The sequence below is a fragment of the Eschrichtius robustus genome, chromosome 13, assembly GCF_028021215.1.
Source record: "Eschrichtius robustus isolate mEscRob2 chromosome 13, mEscRob2.pri, whole genome shotgun sequence".
Classification (NCBI taxonomy): domain Eukaryota; kingdom Metazoa; phylum Chordata; class Mammalia; order Artiodactyla; family Eschrichtiidae; genus Eschrichtius; species Eschrichtius robustus.
In genome coordinates, this window is record NC_090836.1 from 724,033 (window position 1) to 750,311 (window position 26,279).

At 41.1% G+C, this 26,279-nt stretch overlaps 1 protein-coding gene across 5 annotated transcripts in view; it reads right to left on the minus strand.

The window, feature by feature from the left end:
* BCL2L13 (BCL2 like 13) overlaps positions 1-26,279 on the minus strand; it is a 69,176-nt gene that overhangs the window by 27,028 nt on the left and 15,869 nt on the right. For 2 of the 5 annotated variants that reach the window (XM_068559670.1, XM_068559671.1), the window contains exons 3-4: positions 3,175-3,282; positions 578-734 (exon numbers count right to left, since the gene is read on the minus strand). In XM_068559670.1, the coding sequence (XP_068415771.1) occupies positions 578-734; positions 3,175-3,282 (265 nt within the window). Of the gene's footprint in view, positions 1-577; positions 735-1,254; positions 1,497-1,519; positions 1,676-3,174; positions 3,283-26,279 lie in introns of those variants that run through there. The other 3 variants (XM_068559674.1, XM_068559672.1, XM_068559673.1) reach the window with 3 other exon arrangements.

Sequence of the window (26,279 nt, forward strand, 5' to 3'; positions counted from 1 at the left end):
AACATTTTTTTCAATTCATACCAATCTGTTAATGATTCTCATCAAAGAATTAAGGGAAACAAATTTTTAAGATTTACAATAAATGACTTGGTTCTACTTAATATACTTTCACGATGAGCTTCTTGCCTTTGGCTTTAATAGCCAGCACGACAGCTGGGAAAGAAGTTCCCACAGTAGGAATGTGGCAGCAGTTCCACAGGTAGGTGTGCAACCCGAAAGTGTACCAACATCCGGGACGCCCCAAATACAGACACAATGTCAATCCCGCAGTACAATGAATAAAACCCCAGTCATTCCACTTACGCTGGTCACGAGGGAGTGCTGGTAAAAAGTGGTCAGCACAAGTGAAACAGCTTGTGTTTACAACCGGTGAAAGCATTTGTTGAAACCTGACAGCCCAACAAGTAAACACAAACGGTCAAATTCATGCTGGAACAGTTAAATCACTGCTCAAAACGCAAACAGAGATGATTTGGGAAAGCAAAAAAAGAAAAAGTGAAGACAAGTAAGTGAGAAAAGAAGTGACACTGTTCACCTAAAACGGAGGCTTAAGCGCGCAGAGGCCGTGGGGACTCACCGGCTGAGGAGCGTCTGCAAGGCCCCGAGCAGAGGCGCCCTCAGCTCCTGCGACGCCTTCTCCCCGAGGTGAGCCAAGCAGTCCTCTACAGAGCTGTCGGGGTTTGCGGGGCTGAACACGGGCGAAGTGTGGCGGTCAAAGCCTGTGCTGGCGAAGGCTGAAGATGACAGAAGGAAAACCCAAGTTAACGAGCACTGTCAGAAGCTGTGCTGTAAAAGCTCAGGGGGTTAAGATGCCAACCACTGGGAACTAGCTAATAGTTAGTTATAAGCCACTTAAAAATGTCAGATAATCGTTATGGGATATTAATGTTTCCTTTGAAAGGCCCTAAATTTAGAGGTTTTTTTTTTTTTTTTAAGGAAAGATTTTTATGAAAAAATCTTAGTTTCAAGAGAAGAAAAAGGCTAAACTGACATGGCAAAATACACAAACCAATTTTGTATATTACCGCAGACCCATTCAGTCAAAGAATGATAAATGAGAGCAACTCCCAGCTCTATCACCCCTCTCTTAAGATTTGTTTTTACCTTTACAAATGCGGCTCTTCTTAAACCAGATTCTAATCAGTTATTCCACCTTAGAGGACCTCATGACTTTCATCCCCTTTTAGAGTGAACTTCCCAACTCACAATCATGCACATGAATATATTTTAAAAGTATACAAGCTGCCCACTCACACAGCCAGCTTCTCCTCTGCTTCCTCACTCCGTTACACAGACACAGCCCTGCTCTAACTGCAGGAAGGAGAGGCCAGATCATCCCTGGTCCAGGGTACAAATGGGATGCAGGGCATAGACTCCCAGGAAAGCAGGTGGCTTGTACCCACTCCCAAGGGTTATCAATAACCTCCATAAAGCATTTATTGCATTAATCCAAAGCTTGCTCCTAGAAGGCTGCAAATTTCACTAGAGTTAAGTATGTATTTCTTCAAGAAAGATATACATGGCTACAAAGTTCACAGACGCTGCACGGTCTGAGCAAGCCGGAGAACGCCCACTCTGATGCCAAGTCTTGGGGAATACAGGTTCAGTGAGGAAGTGCATATAAGCCTTCGTTGCCATTTTCTTTTCTGCCTTTTGCTCATTTTGCCATGCAGTACTGTTATCAGAAATGGACAAGAATTAAAACAGAATTATAACATTAATCAGTTAAAAATGTCAGTAAAGGAAAATAAAAGAGAACATTAACATTAGGTTTCTGGATTTTTGTAAATTTCTATTCATATTTTTTCTTTACTAACAGGGAGCTGATTTATAAACATGATTTCTATTTTTTCTTGTTAAAAATTACTGGGCAGAGAATTCCTTGGCAGTCCAGTGGTTAGGACTCGGCACTTTCACTGCCATGGGCCCGGGTTTGATCCCTGGTCGGGAACTAAGATCCAGCAAGCCGTGTGGCATGGCCAAAAAAAAAAAAAAAAAAAAAAAAAAGAAAACAACTGGGCTTCCCTGGTGGCGCAGTGGTTGAGAATCTGCCTGCCAATGCAGGGGACACGGGTTCGAGCCCTGGTCTGGGAAGATCCCACATGCCACGGAGCAACTGGGCCCGTGAGCCACAATTACTGAGCCTGCGCGTCTGGAGCCTGTGCTCCGCAACAAGAGAGGCCGCGATGGTGAGAGGCCTGCGCACCGCGATGAAGAGTGGTCCCCACTTGCCACAACTAGAGAAAGCCCTCACACAGAAACGAAGACCCAACACAGTCATAAATAAATAAATAAATAAATAAAAGAACGTGAATTTCTTTAAAAAAAAAAAAATTATAAAAAAAAAAAAAAAAAAGAAAACAAAAAACCAAACAAATAAAAATAAAAAAATAAAAATTACTGGGCAATACACATCTACACAAAAACTTGTACGTGAATATTCATAGCATCATCATACATAATAGCCAAAAAGTGGAAACAACCTAAATATCCATCAACTGCTGAAAGGATAAACAAAATGTGCTGCATCTACACAGTGGGATATTATTCGTCATACAATGGGATGAAGTACTGATCTGTGCTACCGCGTGGATGACCCTTGAAAATACTCTGCTAAGTGAAAGAGCCAGTCACAAAACACCACCCAGTGTATGATTCCATTTACGTGAAGACCCATAATAGGCAAATGGAGACAGAAAGCAGATGGACTGGGGATGGAGACAGGGGGCTGGTGGGACGAGAAGTGGGAAGTTGCTGTCAACGTATATAGTGTTTCTTTTGGCGGTGTTAAAAATGTTATCGCTGCCACCACCATCTATAGCACATGAAAAATGAAAGCAGCACGCTTACATTTCTCCCTTTAGTGTTATTAATATAAAGATATCAATCACACTGAACGGAAAGTAGTACCTTAACATGACTGTTCAGTGCATTACTTAACACCAGAAAAGGTTCCATCTAATCTGTTGGGTACAGTTGAGAAACTTATAAACAGATTCCCCCAGGAAAGAAAGAGGTACTTTCTAGTTTCACCCCTATAATCCTAGACCCATGAAGCTGTGTAATGTTGTGAACACTCCACTGTAAAAAAAAAATAAAAATAAAAAAAAAAAAAGAAAGAAACCATACCAAACAGAACCCACTAATTAACCAGGAAAATAAGGATAAAGAGACCTTCAGAAATTTCTTTGTCCAGGGATTTTAGCTCTTCTTCAATTTCAGTTTTAACTTTTAATAAAACTTCTTGATCCAGAGATTGTGAAGCTATATCCTGTTGAACCCCTGAAACCAATAAGAAAGGTTACTAGTGAAAGAGGGGGAAAGAAAACATTAGAATATGGGTAGGATTTTAAGCATTAAGTCAGAAAATACAAAATCAAAACTCATTATCTTGACTAGGGGCTAGGAGATAACGTAAAGATGAGGAAGCTGAGGCCTGGGTAGGTTGTCCCACAACTATGGAGGAGCTGTGACTGGAATTCAGGCCAGTGTGAGTACAGAACCGCTAATGCAGGCTGTGTCCTCCTCATCATCTGGCTGGGCTGCTAGGAAGGAAACAGCTCAGAAACAGTTTTGACATAACAGAAAAGGAAACCTACACGACTGTCTAGATCAGTGATAATGTCTCCTGAAAATGACATTCACGGCCCCTTACCTTCACATCTTCATGTAAACTGCAGCTCAAGAGAAGGCCCATTATCATCAAAAGATTTATATCCTCCAAATTAAGAAAACCATGAATATACCAAAAGTATAGGGCACAAGCTATTCTCATGCAGTAAAAGGAAAAGTAAGGTCCTGGTCTGTAGCACAGAATGGAGAACAAAGAGGAAGACTCCAAAGGAGAAAAATAAACCAGATGCTTAACAATTTACTAATTTCTCCTGCCCCAGATATTTGGGGCAGAGTGTCATCATTTCATCTAAAACACTGAATCCAACTATGATAGCTCACTCCTCCTATTCAGAATATATCTATATTCAGGATATATTTATTTTATATATTCCCAGTATTTTTACAGTTGTTTGTATCACTGACAAGTTTTATAAACAGAGGTTTTAGGCTTTAATATGCTTTCATCCTTTGCAAACAAAAAATTCTGAATTCAGAGATGAGCTTACTAATTTAATTTAGGTCAAGAAACTTATCAGAGCATCTGTAGGTCTTTAAAATTCATTTGAAAAATAAAAGGTTAAACATTTCTATATGTCACAGATTATCTGATTAGATTTCAACTTTCAAAGTTGACAAAAATAATTTTCCTTCAGGCTACATAAAACATTTTCCTTCTGAGCTGAGACTAACTAAAATAAAACTCAGACCCTCAAAAGGTTTTTTTGTGGAAAATATAAAATTCCTTAGGTATTTCTAGTTGAAATGCAACAGAAAGGATCCCCTCAATGTCATGGTTAAATATATATTTTATTTAATGACATTTCATTTAACATTTCTGCCTATATATGTATCTTAGTTGAAACTACATACATAAAAATTTTAAAACATTACCTAAAACAATATGCTACTAAACAACCAGTGGGTCACTGAAGAAATCAAAACGGAAATTAAAAAAATACCTGGAGACAAACGGAGATAGAAACACAAGAATCCCAAATCCATGGGATGCAGCAAAAGCAGTTCTAAGAGGGCAGCTTTTAACAATACGAGCCTACCTCGGCAAACAAGAAAAATCTCAAATAACCAACCTAACCTTACACCTAAAAGAAGTACAAAAAGAAGAACAAACGAAGCGCAAAGTTAGAAGAAAAGAAATCATAAAGATCAGAGCAGAAATAAATGAAATAGAGGCTAAACTCAGAAAAGATCAATGAAACTAAGAGCTGGTTATTTGAAAAGATAAACAAAATTGATAAACCTTTAGCCAGACTCATGAAGAAAAAAAAGAGAGGACCCAAGTAAAATAAAAAGTGAAAGAGGAGAAGGTACAATCCACACCACAGAAATACAAAGGATCATAAGAGACTACTATAAACAACCGTACACCAATAAAATGGACAACCCAGAAGAAATGGATAAATTCCTTGAAACATGCAATCTCCCAAGACTGAATCAGGAAGAAATAGAAAATATGAATAGACCCACTGCCAGTAATAAAATTGAATCAGTAATTAAAAACCTCTCCCAAAACAGAAGTCCTGGACCAGACAGCTTCACAGGTGAATTCTACCAAACATTTGGAGAGGAGTTAATATTGTACCAATCCTTCTCAAACTATTCCAAAAAATTGCAGAGGAATGAATGCTTCCAATCTGATTCCATGAGGCCAGCATCAACCTGATACCAAAACCAGACAAAGATATCACAAAAAAAGAAAATTATAAGCCAGTATCACTGATGAACACAAATGCAAAAATCTTCAACAAACTATTAGCAAACCAACTCCAACAATACACAGTACACTAAAAGGATTATACACCATGATCAAGTGGAATTTATTCCAGGGATGCAAGGATGGGTCAATATCTGCAAATCAATCAATGTCATACACCACCTTAACAAATTGAAGAATAAAAATCGTATGACCAGGGGCTTCCCTGGTGGCGCAGTGGTTGAGAATCTGCCTGCCAATGCAGGGGACACGGGTTCGAGCCCCGGTCTGGGAAGATCCCACATGCCACGGAGCAACTAGGCCCGTGAGCCACAATTACTGAGCCTGCGCGTCTGGAGCCTGTGCTCCGTAACAAGAGAGGCTGCGATAAAGAGAGGCCCACGCACCGCGATGAAGAGTGGCCCCCGCTTGCCGCAACTGGAGAAAGTCTTTGCACAGAAACTAAGACCCAACACAGCCATAAATAAATTTAAAAAAAAAATCATATGACCATCTCAACAGATGCAGGAAAAGCTTTTGATGAAATTCAAAAGCTTTTATGATATTTATGATAAAAACTCTGAACCCATTTATGATAAAAAAAAAAAACTCTCAACAAAGTGAGTAAAGAGAGAATATACCTCAACATAATAAAGGCCATATATGACAAGCCCACAGCTAACACAAAAGACCCTGAATAGCCAAAACAATCTTGAGAAAGAAGAACAAATCTGGAGGTACCACACTCCTGATTGCAAACTATACTACAAAGCTACAGGAATCAAAACAACATGGTACTGGCACAAAAACAGACACAAAGATCAATGGAACAAAACAGAGAGCCTGGAAATAAATCTACGCTTATATGGGCAATTAATCTACAACAAGAGAGGCAATAGGGAAAAGATAGCGTCTTCCATAAACGTTGGAAGGGACTTCCCTGGTGGTCCAGTGGGTAAGACTCCTTGCTCCCAATGCAGGTGGCCCGGGGTTCAATCCCTGGTCGGGGAACTAGATCCCACATGCACGCCACAACTAAGAAGTCCACATGCTGCAACTAAAGATTCCACATGCTGCAACGAAGAGCAGCCAAAATAAATAAATAAATTTTTTTAAAAAAAATGTTGGGATAACTGGACAGCTATATGCAAAGAATCAAACTGGAACACTTTCTCACACCATATACACACACAAAAAACTCAAAATGGAGTAAAGACTTGTAAGACTTATAAGACCTGAAACCATAAAACTTCTAGAAGAAAACATAGGCAGTACGCTCTTTGACATGGATCTTAGCAATATTTTTTTGGATATGTCTCCTCAGGCAAGGCAAACAAAAGCAAAAATAAACGGGATTACATTAAGCTAAAAAGATTTTGCACAGTGAAAAAAACTAGCCACAAAATGACAGCCTAATGAATGGGAGAAGATATTTGCAAATGATACTACCCAGAATATACACAGAACACATACAACTAGACACTGAAAAAAAAAAAAAAACTCAATTAAAATTGGGCACAGGACCTCAACAGACATTCCAAAGAAGATGGCCACCAGGCACATGAAAAGATGCTCAACATCACTAATCATCAGAAAAATGCAAATCAAAACCACAATGAGATTATCACCTCACACCTGTCAGAATGGCTATTACCAAAAAGACAATAAATAACAAATGTTGGCGAGGTCGTGCACTGTTGATGGAAATGTAAATGATACAGCCGATATGGAAAACAATATGGTGGTTCCTCAAAAAATTAAAAATAGAACTACCATACAATCCAGGAATTCCACTTCCGGGTATTATTCTGAAGAAAATAATTCAAAAAGATATATATATATATACACACACACACACACACACACAGGCACCCATGTTCATGCAGAACTATTTACAATAGCTAAGATACGGAAACAGCCTAAGTGTCCGTCAACGGACGAATGGATAAAGAAGATTTGGGTGTGTGTGTGTGTGTGTGTGTGTGTGTGTGTGTGTGTGTGTGTGTGTGTGTGTGTGTGTGTGTGTGTGTGTGTGTGTGTGTGTGTGTGTGTGTGTGTGTGTGTTGGGTTGGCCAAAAAGTTCGTTCGGGTTTTCCTGTAAGATGTAACAGAAAAGCCTGAATGAACTTTTTGGCCAACCCAATACAATGGAATACTGCTCAGCCATAAAAAAAAGAATGAAATCTTGCCATTTGTGACAACATGGATGGACCTGGAGGGTATTATGCTAAGTGAAATAAGTCAGACAGAGAAAGACAAATACCATATGATCTCACTTATACGTGGAATCTAAAAAAACAAAACAAATGAGCCAACCTAAGAAAACAGAAACAGACTAACAGACAACAAACAGGTGGTTGCCAGGGGGAGAGGGGTGAGGGAGAAGAAAAAAAAAAAAAACAGTAACTATGTGAGGTAATGAATGCTAATTAGCTTGCTTGTGGTAACCATTTCACAGTATATTTATATGAAACCATCACGTAGTACACCTTAAATATATGCAATTTTTCTTAATTATACCTAATACAGTTGATAAGTTTTCTAATTACATAAAACAGACACAGGGACTTCCCTGGTGGCACAGTGGTTAAGAATCCACCTGCCAATGCAGGGCACACAGGTTTGAGCTCTGGTCCGGGAAGTTCCCACACGCCGCGGAGCCACTAAGCCCGTGAGCCACAACTACTGGGCCCACGTGCCACAACTACTAAAGCCTGTGTGCCTAGAGTCTGTGCTCCGCAACAAGAGAAGCCACCGTAATGATAAGCCCATGCACCGCAACGAAGAGTAGCCCCCGTTCGCTGCAACTAGAGAAAGCCCACACGAAGTAACAAAGACCCAACGCAGCCAAAAATAAAAAAAAAAAAAGAATCTGCCTTCCAATGCAGGGGACAAGGGTTTGATCCCTGGTCAGGGAACTAAGATCCCACATGCCACCGGGCAACTGAGCCCAAGTGCCACAATTAGAGAGAAGCCCATGCGCTGCAAAGAAAGATCCCACATGCTGCAACTAAGACCTGACGCAGTCAAAAATAAATTAAAAAAAAAAAAAGACAATCTTACGCAAAATTTGAAGACAAAATGTATCCTATAAATAAGGTAATCTTTGTAAATTCTCATAAAGCATAAAAATCTCTCTTTACATGTAGGCTTTGTTTTTCTAACTTTTTTTTTTTTTTACTGTGGTAAAATACATCTAACAAAATTTACCATCTTAACCGTTTTTAAGTGTACAGTTCAGTAGTATTAAATACATTCACAATGTTGTGCTACCATCCATCTCCAGAACTCTTTTCATTTTGTAAAACTGAAGCTCTAGACCCACTACACAGTAACTCTCCATTACCTCTTCTCTTCAGCCCTTGGCAAACACCATTCTACTTCTCTCTCAATTCTGACTACTCTAAGCACTTTATACAAGTGGAATCATACAACATTTGTCTTTCAGGAACTGGCTTATTTCACTTCCAGACTTGTAAGAAATCTCAAGTACTGCTTATAATTAGAACAGGTTTTCCTTTTAAAAGTAATCTGTAGTTTAGACAGCTCTACAACATCACTGATTAATATAATTACACTAGGTAAAGTGACTTCCAGAATATACGTAACATTATTAAAACAAGGCAAACACAGACTGGGGAATATTTGGGGTCAACAGACTGGGGAATTATTTGGGGTCAATCTTACTTCTTTCACTGAAATTCTCTCTCTCCCTCTGGCTTCCTGGAAGGCGGGCGTCTCAGTAAAGGGGAAGGTAAGCTTTGGGGCCAAGCATTCCAGCTCATTACACGTGACTTTAGGCAACGAAAATAATCTTCTTGAACCTCTCCTCTTACGTAAACAGGAGAATAATACCTATCACAAAGAGAAGCTGTCAAGGGCAGTGAGATAAATTAGTTAAGCTCCACCACATCAAAAATGCTCAAAAGATAGTGGCTCCCACCCACCAATCCTTTTGACTCTCTAAAATGGGTTGTTACCATTGCACAGTGATCTTACCCCAAACCTTGTCCCTGTGAATAGAATCAGCTTATCATAGATTCCTAATCAGTGATGCTCACACAGAATCTGTTTTCAGTACTCTTAAGTCTGGACCAGCAGAAACAACCTTCTGACAGTTTAGATAATGCCAAGTGACAGAAAGTGTCTCTTATAACACCAACAGTTACTCTCACTCTTCAACTGCTGCAAGAGAGAATGGCTTAATATCAATTGATCGATCTAAAACTAAAATACAGGAACTTCCCTGGTGGTCCAGTGGTTAACAATCGTCTTGCAATGCAGGGGACACCGGTTCGATCCCTGGCGGGGGAAGTAAGATCCCACGTGCCGCAGGGGCAACTAAGCCCACATGCCGCAACTACTGAGTCCACGTGCCACAACTAGAGAGAAGCCCGCGCACACAACAAAGAGCCTGCATGCTGCAACTAAGACCCGATGCAACCAAAAAATAAATATTAAAAAAATAAAACTAAAATATATTTTTTCCTGAACACATGTCCAACAGAGTTTCATTAATTTATATTAAAAAAATACAGAATGAAAGTTAATTTTTTAAATATAAGGGTACATGTCACAACAAATTCATCTGGGAAGTTTTACCAGGAAGCTACAGTCGCCCCTGGTTTTCCAAATTTCCAGCAGATGTGACTGCCTCGAAGAGACTTGCCTTCAAACTTTTTCCAGGCTCAAATAATCTCTGCCGTGGTCAACAATGGAAGAATTTTGATCGGTCACTGCCATGAGCTACAGCGAACACAGTGCTTTTAGGACAAACCCTTCTCTTACCTAGCTGACCCTCCTTCACATGCACTCCCACAGCAGAAGCAGGGTGAGCGCCATGCTGAAGAGCTTGGGTGAGCCTTTTAAGTGCTGCAAAAACATCTCAGACTCAACATCGGCCAGCTTGCTTCTGACCCGTCCTTAATCAGAAATATAGAGCTCCTGAATATTTCAGACTCTTTCCAGGGAATACAACCTGTTGGAGGAAACTTTTTATAAGGCTTCCTGACATGAGAAGTAGTCCCTCCATTCCCTGCATTCTAGATTTTATCCTCAAATTAAGCTGGATCATCAGAAAAATCCCCAGATAATATTACCTATTTGTTATAACTGAGCTGCACTTTGGTGCCATTTCCTTAGCTTTTATCCACAATTACATTAACAAAGTGTCTTGAAATGTAATACTGTATTTGATATTGACATTTTCTACTGCATTTCTTTGTGCCCTATGTAATAAAGCTCTAAGTGAAAAAACAATCCTCTTAAAAGAATAACATTCCACTTTAAGGAAAATAGTATAGCTTCTGGTTATGGGGAAAAAATCCTGGGAACTAAATGCAGTAGTCCCCTTTGTGGTTTCAGTTACCCGCAATCAGCCACGGTTGGAAAATACTGAATAGTAAATTCTAGAAATAAAATTCATTACTTTTATATTACACACCATTCTGATTAGTGTCGTGAAACCTGGTGGTGTCCTGCTGCATCCCGCCTGGGACCTGAAACACACCCAGCATATCCAGACTGTACACACGACCCGCCCATTATTATAGGAAAACACCAGTACACACAGGGTTTGGTACTAACCGGCACCGTTTCAGGCATCCCCTGAGAATCTTGGACCAGATTCCCCATGGATAAGGAGGGCCTACCGTATACCTTCGCTCATTTTTGGCTTTGCCTCAGAAGCCAATTCACTGCTCTCACTATGGAAATGTAGAGTCTTCCTATTCTGACTTGATTGGGACTTATTTATTTATTCCCATTATGTATTAATTATAAGGCACATTAAATGATATATGGTAAGAAATTTTTAAAAATTAATTCCTCTTCCCACCCAGTATGAACTCACTGCCAATTTCTTCACTAACAAAAAAAGACATTTTTACCTAACCTGGACTGCTCTTCCTTTTCCTGATTATTTAATTCTGTCCACCCTGCAAGGACCAATTTTTTAAAATTAATTAATTAATTAATTAATATACTTATTTATGGCTGCGGTTGGGTCTTTGTCACTGCGCAGGGGCTTTCTCTAGTTGCGGCAAGTGGGGGCTTCTCTTTGTTGCGGAGCACGGGCTCTAGGCATGCGGGCTCGGTAGTTGTGGCTCGCAGGCTCTAGAGCGCAGGCTCAGTAGTTGTGGCGCATGGGATTAGTTGCTCTGTGGCACGTGGGATCTTCCCGGACCACGGCTCAAACCCATGTCCCCTGCATTGGCAGGCGGATTCCCAACCACTGCACCACCAGGGAAGTCCCAATTTTTTTTGGCCTCGCCGGGCGGCTTGCAGGACCTTAGTTCCCTGCCCAGGGATTGAACCCGGGCCCTCGGCAGTGAAAGTGCCGAGTCCTAACCACTGGACTGCCAGAGAATTCCCTGCAGGGACCAATTTAAGTCTCTCTACTTTTCCACGGTAACTTCACTGACTACTTACGTATCACTGATGTTTGAACATGTATATCATTTAATCTGTGCCACATACTTTAACACTTAAATATATACTGTCTTATATCATTCAATGGTATTATAGTTTATTATCATTAATCTGACCTGATTACAAACTACAAACTATTGGAGGTAGTCTCTTTGTCCTAGACTTGGGTCAAGTAAGGACTAAAAAAGTACACGAATACTTGACAGCAATAGCTATCACTGTCACTGCGATGAAGACTCAAAGTATTACAATGTATGACACGACAACTCTACTGGGAAGAAAGGACACTTAAAAAAAAGACAATAAAATAAAAGTTATAAACAGATTCAGAGGAATTAAAAAAAGTTATCAGTATATTTTGAGGCTACCTCAAATGACAAAAGTTAAAAGAAATAAAGAAAATGAGTAGTCATTTTATGTAAGAGAGTAAGAATACAGAACAACTACCTACACAGGACAGTAACGAGAACATTTATTTATGGTGATGGATTGTGATGGAGAACACTGAGGAGGAGGAATGGAAAGAATAAGACCTCAACCACCATCTCCAAGCTTATCAGTTTTCAGAAATGACTTGCCTAGGCTCAAATAAATTATACAGAAATAAGATTAGAAAGGAGGTATTCTGATAAGTAAAATTATTACTGAATTCAAAAACATACGATTACAATTTTTGAAGTACAATGAATGAAAAATAAGGAATATTTGAATGTTTTATCTGCCATCTGCCCCTCTCAGGAAAATCTGCACACCTAAGACACATACACACCCTCACACCCATCACAGCACCACCAACACCACCACCAGGCCGCAAAGTAAATGACAGGAATGTCTTGGTTACCGTATGCCTCATCCTGCCCGATTAAAGAAAAGCAGCTGATTAAAGGCGTACCTATTCTCATGAGACTAATGTGATGCTAATTACACACGACAAGTTGTCGTACTTGATAATAAGCCATGTGGAAAACCTAAACCAGAAAAAGTCTACTGCTGTCAGGATACAAAAGGCTATTTCTGTAATAACCAATGACACAGACAGATTCACTGCTTTTTCACTCAACCAACCCCCACCCCACCCTGATTTTCAAAAGCACAGAGCTACGCAGTAGCACCAATGCAGCATAAATCCTGCACTATAAACCCAGAAAAGTATCTCAAAGATAAACAGACTTTAGTACACTAAATCCAACCCACCTCCGTGTCAAAGGAAGGGTCAGGTGAGTCAGCAATCATCATACTCCAGCCCTGAAATGCACTCAAAATGAATATCAGACCAACAAGCTTAGAACAGCTGTATGTATGGCCTAGACCTTCCAGAGCAAATGCTTTCTAAATCTATGGTTCCCCAAACTGGGGCACATTAAAATTACTGAGAGAATATTAAATAATAATGAAGTAATAATTAAAGCTACAGATTCCCAGGACCCAGTATGGCGCATCTGGTTCAGTAGGTCTGGGGCAGGGCTCCATAATCTTTGTTTTAATAAGTGTTCAGGCAATTAAACTTGACAAATACTGCTCTTGACAACCCAAATAATTATAACCAAATAATTATAATCAAATTATAATCAAATCAGATTATAATCAAACATCTACTGAATAGTACAGACAACATAGTTCAATTATTCATTCAATAGCAAAAACAAATACTCCAAATGATACCATACTGGACCAGTGTAAGTAAGAAACCAGATTTTTAAGAAACAAATTCTGGACTTCCCCAGTGGTGCAGTGGTTGGGAGTCTGCCTGCCAATGCAGGGGACATGGGTTTGAGCCCTGGTCTGGAAAGATCCCACATACCATGGAGCAACTAAGCCCGCACGCCACAACTACTGAGCCCACATGCTGCAACTACTGAAGCCCGTGTGCCCAGAGCCCATGCTCCACAACAAGAGAAGCCACTGCAATGAGAAGCCTGTGCACCGCAACGAAGAGTAGCCCCTGCTCGCCACAACTAGAGAAAGCTCACGCACAGCAACGAAGACCCAACACAGCTAAAAAAGAAAAAAAAAAAAAAAAAAAAAAGAAACAACGAAATTCCAAAATAGTCAATCACAACAGTAGTTTTCAGGCTCCAGTGTTACCACATCCCCAGCTATCCCGCAGATTAGGGGAGAGATTTGAGGAAGGACGGATTTTAAAGAGAAGAATGCAAAGAAAATCCAACGAGCACCCGCTCAAACTCTGGGTTCATAGTAGTCAGGATCAAACATCTCCTGTTCCTGATAGAAAGAATGTAAAAAAATTAAACAGTACACATCTCTGGAAATAATGAATTGTGAAACACTACTGGGATCGGGTTATGAGAATCTGTCTTGAAAAATTGATTTGAGATGGTGATACTCCCCAAAGTGATGTACAGATTCAATGTAATCCCTATCAAAACTCCAACTGCAGGGCTTCCCTGGTGGCGCAGTGGTTAAGAATCCGCCTGCCAATGCAGGGGACAGAGGTTCGAGCCCTGGTCCGGGAAGATCCCACATGCCGCAGAGCAACTAATCCCATGTGCCACAACTACTGAGCCTGAGCTCTAGAGCCCACGTGCCACAACTACTGAAGCCCATGCACCCTAGAGCCCGTGCTCCACAACAAGAGAAGCCACCACAATGAGAAGCCCGCGCGCAACGAAAGTAGCCCCCACTCACCGCGACTACAGAAAGCCACGCACAGCAATGAAGAACCAACGCAGCCAAAAATAAATAAAGAAAATAAATTTATTAAAAAAAAAAAGATGTTCAACATCATTAGCTACTAGGGAAATGCAAATTAAAACCACAATGAGGTACCACTGCACACCACCAGTATAGTTATAATAAAAAACATGGACAATAGTAAGTTTGGCAAAGATGAAGAGAAACTGGAACCCTCATACACTGCTGGTGGGAATGGTACAGCCACTTCAGAAGACAGCTTGGTAGTTTCTTACAAAGCTAAACATACTCTAACCATACAATCTAGCAATCATGCTCCTTGATATTACCCAAATGAGTTGAAAACTTATATCTACATAAAAACCTGCACATGAATGTTTACAACAGCTTTATATATAATTGCCGAAACTTGAAAGTAACCAAGATGTTCTTCAATAGGAGAATGGATAAAAAAACTATGGTACATCCATACAATGATGTATTATTCAGCAATAAAAAGAAATGAGCTACCACAGTGAGATACCACTTCACACCCATTAGGATGATTGTTACAAAAAAAGCGGGAAACAACAAGCATTGGTGAGGGTGTGGAGTAATTGGAACCCCCGTGCATCGCTGATTGGAATGTAAAATGATGCAGCTACTGTGGGAAAAAAAGGATGGCACGTCCTCAAAAAAATTAAACATAGAATGACCCACCAATTCTACACCTGGGTATATGCCCAAAAGAATTGAAAGCAGAGACTCAAACAGATTATTTGTACACAAATGTTTATAACAGCATTGTTCACAATAGTCGACAGGTAGAAATAATCCAATATCCATCAGTAGACGAACAGATAAACAAAATGTGCCTATGCATACAATGTAATATGATTCAGCATTAAAAAGGGGTAAAATTCTGAAACAGGCTACAACATGGATGAACCTTAAAGACATTATACTAAGCAAAATAAGCCAGACGCAAAAGAACAAATATTGTGCGATTCCACTCAAATGAGATTCATAGAGACAGAAAGTAGAATAGTGCTTGCCTAGGGAGGGAGAGGAGGGGAGAATAGGGGGTTAGTGCTTAACGGCTGAACGAATAACAAGCCAGCATCACGACATGTATTTGACAGTCACATTACTAATTAACAGACATGAACTTACTCTCTTTCCTAACCTAAGAAATGTCTTAACTAAATCCCTATTAATGACTACAACACCAAGGTGCTCTACATTAAAAGATGCAAAGGTGAACAGAACAAGTTATTATCTGGCATCATATATGTAAGTCAGCAGGACTTCTACTAGTGAGAATATATAATCGTGAACATATTCAACAAACTAACACAGTCTGGAAGAGCTGACAACTTCTGGAAAAGTTCAGAGTTAACTATTTATGGAAAAGTATGTACCCAGCACATGACTCACTTAGGAAAAAATGAAAGACATTTAACGTGACAGAAGTCTTGAGTCATGAATAGGGTCACCTCCTTTAGCCTCTTCTTTTCACACCTATTGCTTCATGAATTTGAAACCAAACCCTAACCACATTGCACCAATGCATGCTACAGCAGGCCCTATTTATAACAGCATGGCATAGAAGGGAGTTCTACATCACATTTTAGATAACAAATCGGACAGCAAAGCAGCAAAGACGGCAAGTAGGACCTAATTTTTCCTTCTAAGAAGTTAGCATACACATTTGTATTTATGTATTGACATAATACTCTGTATTTAGGCTTAAGGAAACAATACAAGGGTAACAACCAAATTTCAAAAACAAAACAAAAACGTCAAAGCAGGTAAACTCCTCAGGTCCTACAATGTTCAGGTAGAAAAAAATTCTATGCTCAAGCAAGGGGGAAAAAGTTGATCAACACAGGCTTATGTAATTGCTTAAGGTCCTTACAAACTTAATAATCACAGGGGTTGAAAAGGCCTGGTTTTCTGTGAGCATGAAGTCTGTTACAGTTGAGAAATACCATAAATAAGTGGAATTTGGGTAGATGGGAAAGTACTTTATGTATTAGGGTGACCAACTCACCCAGTTTGCCCAGGATTTTCCAGTTTTACCCACTCCCGGGCAAACTGGACAGTTGGTCACCCTAATGTGTAAATATGGGAGATATGTTAATTAGGACAGGGTAGTCTATGCTGCAGTGATAAATAAAGCCAGCAATTTCAGCAACTTAACCCAAAGGTCCATCTCTCCCTTGTGCTCCATATCTAACCCGGGAAATTGGAGGTAAGGAAACTGTCATACAGTCACTCAGCAACCCTGCCTGATGGTGGTCCTGCCCTACTACAACTATGCCCTTAGGAACATACATCCCCCTTAACTCCACAAGGCAAGGGAAAAAGAATGGGGAGGAGGCATACTGGCTCTTAAATGCCACAGCCTACAAGTGCCACAAACCCCACGCACTCACATTTCACTGGCTAGGACTAGTCGTATGGCCCTGCCTAAATGCAGTTTCCCAGGGGCCCGGGAAGGAGACAAGAACAGACAGGGGAAGCAGCAGGAACCACTACCAGAGAAGCCTACTATTCTAGAGCAGCTCAGCTCAAGGGGAAAAATACAGATAGGAATAAGCATAGCTCGTTTACAGTCCAAAGCAACGACAGACATGAGACACAACAGGTAATAGGATCAGGAAAACCAGCGAAAGTCTCTTTTGTAGAACAGCCTGAGGGAAAAGGGAGGAACTGTGGGCTCTCCATGTAAGAGGCAATGTGAGGAAGCTCAATCTGCTTGTAGCATGCAAAATACACGATGGAGAAAACATGAAATGAAGGAGAAACATCAGGAGACATTTGCACTACTTTGAGGCAGGACCTGAAGGATAATGGGAGAATCATCACAAAATTGGAACAGTTGATAACAGTTGACAAAGAGGGAAGGAAGCAGAGATAAGAGTTAAAGGATGACCCCTGTGTTTCAAGCCTGGATAGCAGGTGGTACCCTTAACAAATCACTGTAAGAACAGGGGCTAGCTTAGAGAGGAAGATAAAAAACTGAGTTCTAGACCTGTGTGTCTAATAATATTACAGCCACTAGCCACATGCAGCTTTTTAAGTTTAAATAAAAATTAAATAAAATTAAAAATTCAGTTCCTCAGTTGCACTAGTCATATTTCAAGCATTCACATGTGACTTGTGACTGTAATACTGAAAAGAGCAGATACAGAACATTTTCATCACTGCATAAAGTTCTATTAAATAGTGTTCTTCTAGACCTATCAGGCTATAACTAGTAGGGGAAGGTTTTAGAAATGTAAATGAAGCTAGAACTGGAAAGAAAATCTGCAGGCTAACAGATTACCTTTTACCAGCAAATACTGGTGAACATCCTAAATATCCTACAGTACGAGACTGTAGGTATCTGTTTATTGATGTGGACAGATGTTCAAGTATATTGTTAATTTTTTAAATGTTACAAAATGGCATGTACATGATCTCATTTTTGTAAATCATAAATTCAAGTTTATATGTATCTATAAAAATGGAAAATGTTAATATTTCATAATTTCAGTTACTGGATTATAGGATTTTTTCTTTCACTTTTTTTACTTTTCTAAATACTTTCAAATACATATATATAACTTACATAATTAAAAAGAATTATTTTAGTAAAAAAAGAAATATGATTAAAGGAAACGGATTTGGGCTTAATATAAAAAAAGAACAGGGACTTCCCTGGTGGTGCAGTGGTTAAGAATCCGCCTGCCAATGCAGGGGACACGGGTTCGATCCCTGGTCCAGGAAGATCCCACATGCCACGGAGCAACTAAGCCCGTGTGCCACAACTACCGAGCCCACATGCCACAACTACTGACTCCCGCGTGCCTAGAGCCCATGCTCCGCGACAAGAGAAGCCACCGCGATGAGACGCCCGTGCACCACAACCAAGAGTAGCCCCCGCTCGCCGCAACCAGAGAAAGCCTGTGCGCAGCAACGGAGAACCAACGCAGCCAGAAATAAAAAAACAAAAACACAGCATTTAGTTTTGTGCATAAATAGACTGAGCTCCTCAATAATAATGAGAAAAACACGTGTTCATTCTGCACTGTCATTGGGGGTTAGCAAATTAGGGCCCATCAGCCAAACCTGCCCCCTGCATATTTTTACACAGCCCACAAGCTAAAAATGGTTTTTACGTCTTTACATGCCTGAAAAAAAGGCAAGATTAGTACTTCGTGACATATAAAAATCACAGGAAATTCCGTGCCTGTAAATAAAGCGTAACTGAACCACGCTCACCCAGCCGTGCGTTCCCCACGCTGCTCCAGTGACAGTGGAGACGAGCCGCCCACAGAGCCCGCGCGGCAGGGACACGGCAGGGACATGAGGGCACTGCCGCACCCCCAGCCTCACTGCACCTGTGCACGAGCACATGCCAACACAAGAACAGAGCTGGACTCGGGACGTCGCGCTCCTCAGACACAGGGGAGCACAGATCATCCTGTCACCACACGAGGCGGCACGGTCCCGGGTGGCCTGGCTGTGCGGAAGGAGCACGACGCGCGCCACTGTCGCCAGGCTGAAAGCGCTCATCACCGGACTCCCAACTCACAGGACAGAGTCCATCAGAAAAGCCAGAACATTTTCAATGTAACATCTCATCACGAATTTCCTTGTGAAATAAGCAATGAAAACGAGGCCACAACCGAAGTTCCGAAGGGGCTCCACTGTTAGCCAAGCAAGGAAATTGTGTTCGACTGCAGCAGCTGAAGAAATGTGCCCAGTAAAAACAAAAGTTGAATACTATTAGTCTTCTGAAGAGAACAGCTGCTCCGTGAGTGGAGGACACTGAGAACAACATCAACAATTAACTGAAATACAAGGCAACGACTCTCAGGGGCCTTCCTCGGCCCCGACACACGGCTGAGACTCAGCGGTTACCCGTGCTAGGGGCAGCGCCGCGCCGGAACCGACTCAAGAGCCGCCACAGCCCGCAGAGAGCAACCACACACAGGGACGCCTGCAAAGAAACCGTGGCAATGCGGATTCACCACACCCCAAAGCGGAATCCACCAAGCTGCGTAACTGATAGTGGCAAAACTGTGAGGAGCAGAAAAAGACGAATTCACAAGAACTGAAGACGTAAGGTATTTACACCCTATGCTCGTTCACTGTACTCCTCAGTAGTACTCTGGAAAATACTTAAATCTATCCTGTATAATGAACCAGGAGTTTCAACAGTGAACTTCACTCGCTGTCATGGACTTAATCATTAGCTTCATGAATTTTTGTCAGACGTCTAAGCTGGATATCCTGACGTACCCTATCACATAGCAGTTCAATGTCTAAAGAGTGGTAGCATTTCACTGCAAGTTTTTGAGCTCAAAAGTGACACCAAAGTTTTTCTGAGGAAGAAGAACCGCCCTCAACCACTATTATCAAATGATGAATAGCTTTGGAAACTAGCTTTCACTGCAGACTGGAAAATGTTTCTTAATGAACTAAAGCTAAAATCACAAGGCCTGCTGTTTGCCAACCCTGCCCTGGACAATGTCCCTAAGAGTCAATGGCACCCCCTTGGACCGAGAAGGCCGTCCTACCCGGGACACACTGACTCCTGGGTCCACTGTTCCCTGGTGTGGGAGTTCATGTCACACAGGTAACAACCCGGAACCTATCCTTATCTTTAGCTACCACAGCCCGCAAGACGGCAGCCCTAGGAGGTCAGCAGGTTAGTCAAAATGCCCTTGTGTGGAGTACGAGAGACTGGTCTTGGCCTGCATCCTGGATGAACAGGGAGGAGTACGTGTGGCTACCAATACCTCCTGCTGAGCTGGATTATTACTACTGGTTACGTGGAACAAGCCACACAAGCTAAGGAAGAAAAACAAGTGATTATCTGAAAAAAGTCCTACTAGTCCCTCTGGGACTTACTCGCTTGGCTGAACCTGGGGTCCTGAGGTGGATGGCTGAGATCGACACTGCAGAATCATTATCCCCATTATGCTCATTTGAATTCTGTTGATAACAACCTCAATCAGGTGTTAATGAAACAAATGAATGGATTTCACTGCACGTAACCTGAGGGGCGGGTGGCTGGGAGCAGCAGCCTGCCACGAGCCCCAAGCATCCCTGTACGTCCTTGCTGAGCATGACAAACTGCAGGCCTAACTGTCCTCTGAGCGAGCCCTCTCCACAGCTAGCAGTGAAGACAATCAGGCAGGTCCAACGACCACATGACTGCTCGCTTCTCGGGAAAGGGAACTTGACGTGCTTACTGTTTGCTGCAGAAGGCGCTGAGCCCTCGGGACCGGGTTCCTCAGCTGCAGCACGACTCCTGCTTGAAAAGCCACCACGTGGGTTCACGGCATTGCCCTATGGTCCTTGAGGGCAGGGGAACCACTGCCACCACAGTAACACTCCTGCTGTTTGCTGGGCTAGAGTATTAAACTGTCTTGCTCTAATCCACTGAGTCCTGATGTCTACTTTGGGCACCTATGGAATTAGGAGGTTGAAATATAAAAACCACATATGTTTCATAAAATTAATTCCCAGAATCCTCCTCCCAAGCTGAAATACTGAAGACATAATCCCTGCCTCAGGGGACCTAACCATTTATGGAGTAAACACTATCAACACAGCTACTCAGCTGGACTCCCAGAAAGTCTATTATGATAGATGCTCACTGAGTCTAAACACCTGAGTCTTAAAACAACAGAATCCAGCATTTTCAGAAGTTATAGTTAGTTCTTAAGACAATGTTTAGGGACTTCCCTGGTGGCCCAGTGGGTAAGACTACGTGCTCCCAGTGCGGGGGACCCAGGTTCAAACCCTAGTCGGGGAACTAGATCCCCCGCATGCATGCGCAACTAAGCAGCCGGCATGCCGCAACTAAAGAGCCCGCATGCTGTAACTAAAGAGCCCGCATGCCGCAACTAAGACCTGGCACAGCCAAAAAAAAAAACAAAAAAGACAATGTGTAAAAACTTAAAAAAGGGGCTTCCCTGGTGGCGCAGTGGTTGAGAGTCTGCCTGCCAATGCAGGGGACACGGGTTCGAGCCCTGGTCTGGGAAGATCCCACATGCCGCGGAGCAACTAGGCCCGTGAGCCACAACTACTGAGCCTGCGCGTCTGGAGCCTGTGCTCCGCGACAAGAGAGGCCGCGATAGTGAGAGGCCCGCGCACCGCGATGAAGAGTGGCCCCCACTTGCCGCAACTAGAGAAAGCTCTCACACAGAGGCGAAGACCCAACACAGCCATAAATAAATAAATAAATACAAATTAAACTTTAAAAAAAAAAAAAAAAAACTTAAAAAAGATGTGCTACATGGTATGACAACCTATAGAACACATATTTATTTTAAATGGCAAGCTCCTCATAAAAATATTACTCTGATTCAGCAGTTTGACGCTAGACAATTTAGAAAAGTAAATAACTGGGGAAAAGTAAAAAGCAACACATAGAAGCTCTCTTAACTACCCTCCACAAGTGATGTGCTGAGTTACAAGACCCACTGCTGGCTGAGCACATGTGTACAGGGCGTGTGCCTACCAAGAATCAGTTATCGTTCTCCCAACCTGTTTAGGAAAGTTATACTGGGAATACTGGGACTTCCCCAGCGGTCCAGTGCTTAGGACTCTGTGCTTCCACTGTGGGGGGCACGGGTTCGATCCCTGATCAGGGAACTAAGATCTCACAAGCTGCACAGCACGGCCAAAAAAAAACATTATACTGGTCACTGAAATTCTGTAATTTATTTAAAATCACAGATATCATTGAAAGATGACATGCAAAGAGGCGTGATATTTCTATGAAAGCTAAATTAAATGTTTTGCGAAGTGGCTTTAAAAATACCACATCAAATTGGGTGTGAGAGAAACAACTGTAAAAGATTAGGGGGGAAATCATAAAAATCTAGAATGACTCTTCAAAGAAATTGCTTTACAAGTGTCTTTATTTCTTGCTCCACTTCAAATAAGCATAAATTTAAAACTATAGGCAATAGATATGGAGATACGGTTTATGGTAGAAAGATGACATGGACTTCCAATCAAGAGACCCATATTCAAAAACAAAAAAGCCTTGGCTGTACGCCAAAATTGCCATGTACGTTTATTAACATTTTAAGTTAGAATTTCTTATGATAACCTCTTTATTTAGGATACCCTCTTGCCTTGACTTTTTCAATTAAAGCCCTACTACCAGTGTTAGTGACCTGGGTGGCCCGGTGGATAAGACTCCGAGCTCCCAATGCAGGGGTCCGGGTTCGATCCCTGACCAGGGAATTAGATCCCACAAGCCGCAACTAAAAGATCCCACACGCACAACGAAGATCACGCGTGCCACAACTAAGACCCAGTGCAGCCAAATAAATAAATAAATAAAATATTTTTAAAAATTTAAAAACAGGGGGTGGTGCTCTATGGTAAACCAAAAACTGTACACAGCAATGCTATTGATGTTTAAGGTGATAGAAACACTTAGACATGCAACAATGGAGATAAAATACACAAACACGCAAACATGTTTTAAGATAAAACAGTGAAAAAAATCGCAAATAACTGATTACAACTATTTGAGAACTATGTGCATACTGATTAATATCAGAGGACAACAGAAAGTAAAATAGCTGCTGTGTGAGTTTGGTGAAATAATCAATATTTGGTATCACATTTTCTTTTATGAGTTTTTAAAGCCATTTTGAAGTAATTTTCTTTAAACAGCAACCTATCTCGGGGTACTTAAAATATGACTTGAAGTTTAAAAACAGAACACACCCACTAGTTACATGTCAGCAATTCAATGAACTTTCTTAGGACATCTTTGGTCATCCCTCCTGCTAGAAGGGTACTGGAGCCCATCATTTCTCAATCTCAACACTACCGTTTTTTACAAATTTCATTTATTTTTAAAATTTTATTATTTATTTTTCATCTTTATTGGAGTATAATTGCTTTACAATGGTGTGTTAGTTTCTGCTTTATAACAAAGCGAATCAGCTATACATATACATATATCCCCATATCTCCTCCCTCCTGCGTCTCCCTCCCACCCTCCCTATCCCACCCCTCTAGGTGGTCACAAAGCACCGAGCTGATCTCCCTGTGCTATGTGGCTGCTTCCGACTAGCCATCCATTTTACATTTGGTAGTGTATATAAGTCAGTGCTACTCTCTCACTTCGTCCCAGCTTACCCTTCCCTCCTCCCCGTGTCCTCAAGTCCATTCTCTACATCTATGTCTTTATTTGTCCTGCCCCTAGGTTCATCAGAACCCATGTTTTTTTTTTTTTTTAGATTCCATATATATGTGTTAGCATATGGTATTTGTTTTTCTCTTTCTGACTTACTTCACTCTGTATGACAGACTCTAGGTCCATCCACCCCACTACAAATAACTCAATTTTGTTTTGTTTTATGGCTGAGGAATATTCCATTGTATATATGTGCCACACCTTTATCCATTCATCTGTCGATGGACACTTAGGTTGCTTCCATGTGCTGGCTATTGTAAATAGTGCTGCAATGAACATTGTGGTACATGACTCTTTTTGAATATGGTTTTCTCCAGGTGTATGCCCAGTAGTGGGATTGCTCGGTCATATGATAGTTCTGTTTTTAGTTTTTTAAGGAACCTCCATACTGTTCTCCCTAGTGGCTGTTATCAATTTACATTCCCACCAACAGTGCAAGAGGGTTCCCTTTTCTCCACACCCTCTCCAGCATTTATTGTTTGTAGATTTTTTGATGATGGTCATTCTGACTGGTGTGAGGTGATACCTCACTGTAGTTTTGATTTGCATCTCTCGAATGATTAGTGACGTTGAGCATGCTTTCATGTGTTTGTTGGCAATCTGTATATCTTCTTTGGAGAAATGTCTATTCAGGTCTTCTGCCCAGTTTTGGATTAGATTGTTTGGTTTTTTGATATCTAGCTGCATGAGCTCCTTGTATATTTTGGAGATTAATCCTTTGTCTGTTGCTTCGTTTGCAAAAATTTTCTCCCATTCTGAGGGTTGTCTTTTTGTCTTGTTTATGGTTTCCTTTGCTGCGCAAAAGCTTTTAAGTTTCATTAGGTCCCCTTTGTTTATTTTTGTTTTTATTTCCCTTTCTCTAGGAGATGGGTCAAAAAGGATCTTGCTGTGATTTATGTCATAGAGTGTTCTGCCTATGTTCTCCTCTAAGAGTTTTATGGTGTCTGGTCTTACACTTAGGTCTTTAATCCATTTTGAGTTTATTTTTGTGTATCGTGTTAGGGAATGTTCTAATTTCATTGTTTTACATGCATCTGCCCAGTTTTCCAAGCACCACTTACTGAAGAGGCTGTCTTTTCTCCATTGTATATCCTTGCCTCCTTTATCAAAGATAAGGTGACCATATGTGCATGGGTTTGTCCCTGGGCTTTCTATCCTGTTCTATTGAGCTATATTTCTGTTTCTGTGCCAGCACCATACTGTCTTGATTACTGTAGCTTTGTACTATAGTCTGAAGTCTGGGCGCCTGATTCCTCCAGCTCTGTTTTTCTTTTTCAAGATTGCTTTGGCTATTCAGAGTCTTTTCTGTTTCCAAATTGGGCAATTTTTTGTTCTAGTTCTGTGAAAAATGCCATTGGTAGCTTGATAGGGATTGCACTGAATCTGTAGACTGCTTTGGGTAGTATAGTCATTTTCACAATGCTGATTCTTCCAATCCAAGAACATGGTATATCTCTCCATCTGTTTGTATCATCTTTAATTTCTTTCAACAGCGCCTTATGGTTTTCGGCATACAAGTCTTTTGTCCCCTTAGGTAGGTTTATTCCTAGGTATTTTATTATTTTTGTTGCAGTGGTAAATGGGAGTGTTTCCTTAACTTCTCTTTCAGATTTTTCATCATTAGTGTATAGGGATGCGAGAGATTTCTGTTCATTAATTTTGTACCCTGCTACTTTATTCATTGATTAGCTCTAGTAGTTTTCTGGTAGCATCTTTAGGATTCTCTACGTACAGTATCATATCATCTGCAGACAGTGACAGTTTTACTTGTTCTTTTCCGATTTGGATTCCTTTTTCTTTTTCTTCTCTGATTTCTGTGGCTAAAACTTCCAAAACTATGTTAAATAATAGTGTTGAGAGTGGGCAACCTTAGCAACCTTGTCTTGTTCCTGATCTTAGAGGAAGTGGTTTCAGTTTTTCACCATTGAGAACGATGTTGGCTGTGGGTGTGTCATATATGCCCTTTATTATGTTGAGGTAGGTTCCCTCTATGCCTACTTTCTGGAGAGTTTTTTTTATCATAAATGGGTGTTGAATTTTGTCAAAAGCTTTTTCTGCATCTTTTTCTGATCATATGGTTTTTATCCTTCAATTTTTTAATATGGTGTATCCCACTGATTGACTTGCATATATTGAAGAATCCTTGCATTCCTGGGATAAACCCCGCTTGATCATGGTGTATGATCCTTTTAATGTGCTGTTGGATTCTGTTTGCTAGTATTCTGTTGAGGATTTTTGCAGCTATATTCATCAGAGACTCTGACCTGTAGTTTTCTTTCTTCGTGACATCTTTGTCTGGTTTTGGTATCAGTGTGATGGTGGCCTCGTAAAATGAGTTTGGGAGTGTTCCTCCATCTGCTATATTTAGGAAGAGTTTCAGAAGGATAGGTGTTAGCTCTTCTCTGAATGTCTGATAGAATTCACCTGTGAAGCCATCTGGTCCTGGGCTTTTCATCGATGGAAGATTTTTTTTTTTTTTTTTTTAAAGAAATTCACGTTCTTTTATTTATTTATTTATTTTTATTCATGACTGTGTTGAGTCTTCGTTTCTGTGCGTGGGCTTTCTCTAGTTGCGGCAAGTGGGGACCACTCCTCATCGCGGTGCGCGGGCCTCTCGCCGTCGCGGCCTCTCTTGTTGCGGAGCACAGGCTCCAGACGCGCAGGCTCAGC